The sequence below is a fragment of the Aricia agestis genome, chromosome 20 (genome assembly GCF_905147365.1).
Source record: "Aricia agestis chromosome 20, ilAriAges1.1, whole genome shotgun sequence".
NCBI classification, from domain to species: domain Eukaryota; kingdom Metazoa; phylum Arthropoda; class Insecta; order Lepidoptera; family Lycaenidae; genus Aricia; species Aricia agestis.
In genome coordinates, this window is record NC_056425.1 from 317,044 (window position 1) to 322,643 (window position 5,600).

A 5,600-nucleotide genomic window follows, 5' to 3' on the forward strand; every position below is an offset into this window, starting at 1 on the left:
TTGTAGTGCAGTCCCACTGAAATATTTTATTTATAATCTCAATTGGCAAAATGACTCTATGAACTTCAAGTCTCCTTCCTTGACTGTCATTTTGCTTACTGAGACAGCTTTGGTAGCTCTACTGTGACCGGGTGGAGTGGACGCGGCGCACAGTCAGAGCGGCGCTAGTGGCAGTATTGGACAACCTCCAACCGATGCTCCAAAATACCTTGGTCCTGAACCCCTGCTTCTAACCTAGGCTAGGCTAGGCGGTTAACAAAATACTACTGGCCATGTTCAAATGGATCTGGACATCTCGGACGCCGAGTTACATTACATCTCATACATCAAAACCTCGATCGCATAACGCATAACACGATTCAGCCGACATTACGTATCGAGATCATACAGTTGTTCACGAATTCCGACCGCAGTTTAACCACACTCACTCGTTTGCGACACTATAAGGGCGGGTTGGGGGGTGGGGCGGTGGGCACGGCGCGGTAGGCGGCGCCCGAGGCCGCGCTGCCCCGCCCCCCGCGCCCCGCCCCGCCGCGCCGCGCGCAGCCCCGCTTCAGCGCGCGCGCCGTCAGCAGCGCGCCGCCCGCCGCGCCGAAACACCCCAGACCCTGAAATACCCGGCACACATACAATTATAGTAAAAAATAGGCAGCAAACATCACATGTTAAGTTTAACCTGTGTTATGGCAATCAAACAAAAGATGCACGCTGAACAATTTGATCTCATAAATCTATATTATGCACATTTACACAATGTTGTGTAAATATGCATTGTTACAATTTTTACGATAGTCAATAGTGTGTGCCTGACTTAATTATTTTTGAGAGATAGAATGTATTCATTGTACAGTAATAATTGGTCTGCTCTACCAGGGCCGCAATCTCGTGTCGTGATCGTGACACTTTAAACAAATAAATATCTTATGTATAAAATTCTCGTGTAACAATGTTAGTTATCGTACTCCTCCCCGAAACGGCTTTTACATACATATTCAGTAGGTCTGAGAATTGGTTATTGGCTACTTTTTATATTGATAAGTGCATTTGTTGAATAAATAATATTAAATTATTACAACTCGAGACTGTCGCGACCATTGCTACTTTATGCGACAGGATAGCGATGGACATTGCCAAATGCCATGGTGCCATACTTATTTAATCACTTCAATAAAACAAATAATCTGGGCGAAATACTTTACATGGCAAAACAACCTTTGCCGGGACAGCTAGTCAAATGCATATAAAATAATAAATGAATGATTTTTTCATAAAACTGACCATGGCGGAGTAGAGCAGCGCGGGCGCGGGCGGCGGCAGCGGCGGCACTTGTAGCGCGAGGCGGAGCGCGCCGGCCGCCAGCCAGCCGCAGCTCCAGGCGCCGCCGCAGCCACTCAGGCGCTCCCAGTGCAGCGGCAGCAGCGCGTGCAGCCGCGTCACGTGCAGCACCAGCCGCAGCCCGTGCAGCATCAGCGACGTCAGCGCGCCGAACAGCAGCGCGCGCGCGGGCGGAGCGCCGCGTAGCCCCGCCCCCGCCCACACGCACACGCACGCACACAGTGACACCACCTGCAGCATAATACAATGGACAACTGAGTTATAGAATATATTGACGATAGAAAATTATTTAATATTTATTCATACAACCTAAAACTACAATAAAAGAAACTGTACAAATTGGTGTTACTGCAAGTAGTGGTTAGTAGCCCTAGCATGGCCATTGGCCACAGTAGAAATACGAAAGTATAGATAAACTGTGGAGATAAATTGAAGGTGCCATTCCAATCTTTATGGCCTCTTACCGCGACCGACACAAATTAAATATAATGCCACTTTATGACATAGAGTCTATCTCTATATGTCATAAAGTAGTATTTTATTTGAATTTTTAGGACTATAGTCTACAGCACCCTCACTATATCTATATAGTTTGTATAGATATAGGGGCTACAGATAGAAAGTGAGAAAAAATATTAATGAACTGTGCTTACCTAAATAAACTACAATACATACTGTTCTACTGCCTGCCTTAGCTATATATATATATATTATTGCACCCGTGCATAACATCAACATCATCTATAATTAGGCTTATCCACTAGGTATTTTAAAGGCAATGAATAGAAAAAAACTGTGTAATTTTTTTCAGCAAACAGAAAAATAAAGTGCTTCATTTGGGACTTACTTAATTTATTTATTTATTTAATTAGGACACTGTAGAATACACATCTAATATTTTGTATGAACTTTGTAGGTTGGTTGATGATATAATAAGATGAACTAAGTGGGTACATAAATATTTTCAGTGTATTTTGCCAAAGAGAATATAATCACTATTGCTACCTAGCTCAATAAAGCTGTTCTTTCGTAATTTAGTGTTTTAATACTTATTCTGGACTTAATAGACACCAGTACAAATAAAAAACAGTACATACTACATACATCTAAACATTAATAAAACAAGCACATTAATTATAAATATTTCTGATGCATGTAGGTAACTTTAGCAGGTGACATGACATTCGTAACAAAAGCTCCACAAATTACAATACCAAATTAATTAAAAGAACATAAATTACAGGTATATAGAGTATGAGTGTAAGGGTAAATATAATTTCAATCAAAGTAAATTATTACATTTTAACCTCTCGAACCCCACCGACACCTTAACGTGCCACCCGTAAAAATACCTCTGTGTACCACCGGCACGTTAATGAGCCACCTGATGCACTCGACCTCATGCTGTTTTGTAACTTATTTTAGTGTGTTTAAGATTTAATTTCGTTTGTTCTGTACATTATTTTTAAGAGTATGAAGTTGGCTACAAAAAGAATGCACTAAATTAGTCCCTGATTGGCGCATTTTGTAAAACTTGAAAAAAAAAATGTCGAAAATTTTTAATGGTGCCATAGAACGCGGTATTTGAGGCTCAATAGAATTTTGAACTCCCGGTATTCGAGAGGTTTAAAAACATAATTTCTGAATATTAATAAAAGGAGACTTAAAAGTATGATATTACATAATATTATTATTTTTTATATATATTGTATATGACAATAAACAATAAATATATAACTGTCTATAATCTAATAAATAAGCAACAGTACAAAACAACATACCTAGTTAAATTATTATTATTAAGTTTCTATAAATAAGTTTATAAAATTAGATTAAGACAAAAATAATAACTGATAATTATTATGTTCTGTCAACTAGTTAAAAATCTACCAACACAGAGTTAGTAATTCAACCAGCAATTCATTGGTTATTCAGTGGTTCTGGGGCAAGTTGAATGAACACCTAAATTATTCAAACTGATTAAACTAGCGACTGTATACTGTGGCATAAAAATTTCTTATTCACAAGCAAACACAAATATGTAAGATAGTAAATAGTAAATAGTGTCAACCCATCAATCCCCAAGTGGCACCCAGCGGTCTCATAACAATTGAAAATCTATTGTGTCTGCGATTCACACGATCGAGGTACCTATTAAGTGAGACAAGGTAGCATAGACTTAATAATTGGTAAAATTTTATAACATATTGTGTTAATCTTTTTACCATTATTCTGTTATTCAAATGAAGTGCAGTTGAGCAGTATTAAGTATGACTTTATGTCTATTCTTTTAGCGCCTAGGCCCTAGCCTATTACTGTGTTCAGAGTTATTGTTTTTGTTGTATAGTAGTGTTGTTTACATGTGTTAGTACTGTAACTAGTAGTGTAACTCACAGTGACGAGGAAGGTGAGGGCGCCGTCGGAGGTGAGCAGGTAGGAGGGTCGGCAGTAGACGGGCGCGAGCGGCTGCGGGCGCGGCGGCGGCACGCGCGAGTAGTGCGCGTGCGAGTCCCACGAGCGCTCCGTGAGGTCCGTGCCGGCCGGCGAGCGCCCGCCCGCGCCCGCGCCGCAGCCGCTGCCCGCGATCTCGAAATCCGCCACGTCCTCCCCGCGGCAGCTCGTGGGCTCCAGCTCGCGGATCTCCTCCAGCAGCAGCTCCACCTCGTCCGTCGAGTACAGCTCGCTCGCAGACACGTAGCGCGCCGGCGCCCCTTGCATATCACTCGCCTGCCGCTGTCCCGCCGGGCGCCGCCGCCCCGGCCCCTCCTGTGCACGCGATGTGGCCTCGCCCGCCCCGAGCCCCGCCCGCCCGCGCGACGCCTCCGCGCTTACCTACTGCGGACCACATTGAAACACCGCCGGGCCGTCAGCACCGACATACCACGGAACCAAAGTAATTCACGGGGATTAGCAAATTTGTAAACAATTTTTAATGACGCTCTACCCGCACGCCATGTTTGTTGTCATGTCATTTTATTGACTGCTGTCAGTAGCTCTTTGACACGTCTTATTTGACGCATTACCACAGACGTAAGTAATCTGTGGTGCCACAGACTGCCCATCATTCCAACCATAAGCAAAATCCAGTTTTTTTTTTGTACGGTAGTATCAGTTTCATAATAAAAAGGCGGAAAAATATAAAAATAAAAAAGCGATGCTACGGACTAGTTTCCATTTTTCCTAAAATTTTGTTATCTGGATTTTTAATGTATTACTAGCTGTCCCGGCAAAAGTTTCTTTGCCATAAATGAAGTATTTCGCCCGTATTATTTTATTGAAGTGACTAAATAAGTATGTCACCATGGCAACGTCCATCGCTATCCCGTCTCAGACCCACTGAATATGCATATAAAATTTGGTTAAAACCAGTAAAGCCGTTTCGGAGGAGTACGCGGCCTGACATTGTGACACGAGAATTTTATATATAAGATAATAATATGTTTGTATTATATTGATAGAATATAAACCATTAAGGCTGCCTTCATATGTCGCGAGTAGTGCGGCAGCTGCGCGACTTTTATATTAAAACGAGCCGCGCGGTTAGTCGTGCACAAGTGTGAGCAATCGATACAAATAAAATGGTCGCACTTTACTTTGACTTTACTGACGGCTGGACTCGGGAGAAAATTGCACTAAAGACTGGGTTCATTTTAGCATTTTAATTATTTAAGCCTCAAAAATATCTGATAAAAAGTAAAAATAACTTTTAGTAGGGCAAAAAATAAAACGTGTCGACTTTTAGTTATGTTATATTTAACAAGTCCAGTATACAATCAACGCTTATTACAACTTATCACAGACTGTGCGATATATACCTGAATTACAACTTACTACTACTAAAACAAGTAAGTAAATACTTAATTACAAGTGCAACTGGTTTCCCAGTGGGAAATTGAAAAAAAAACTCTGAAACATACTGATTGTTGAGACAGTAAATCAGATCTTAAGTAGGTAACATAAAATATAGGTATAAAAAAGTAGATCAAATGCAACAAAATGATTTGGTGCTGTTATTTCTTTTCATAAACATCACCAAACATTATAATCTTCAAACAAATAACTTAAGTATACAACTTTTATTGACTTATGAGGCCAATTATACATTTAAAAAGTTTCATTTATTACAGCCCTTACATACACCCTTACCACAATTCATAAGCTTTACAAAGTTTGTCCCTCTCTGATGAGTGATGATTAAGAAAAGTAATTTGACAGAATAAGGACAAAACATTGAAACCTTAATAATCAATAACATTTTTATTAAC

The 5,600-nt window shown here is 40.7% G+C and overlaps 1 protein-coding gene across 1 annotated transcript; it reads right to left on the bottom strand.

The window, feature by feature from the left end:
• Positions 1-440: 440 nt before the first annotated feature.
• LOC121737381 lies at positions 441-4,295 on the bottom strand. Its single transcript, XM_042129053.1, has 3 exons — positions 3,730-4,295; positions 1,279-1,566; positions 441-608 (listed from the first exon to the last, which is right to left on the bottom strand). Exons 1-3 carry the CDS (start codon positions 4,051-4,053, stop codon positions 441-443), a joined length of 780 nt encoding a protein of 259 aa, XP_041984987.1. The 5' UTR covers positions 4,054-4,295.
• Positions 4,296-5,600: the final 1,305 nt, after the last annotated feature.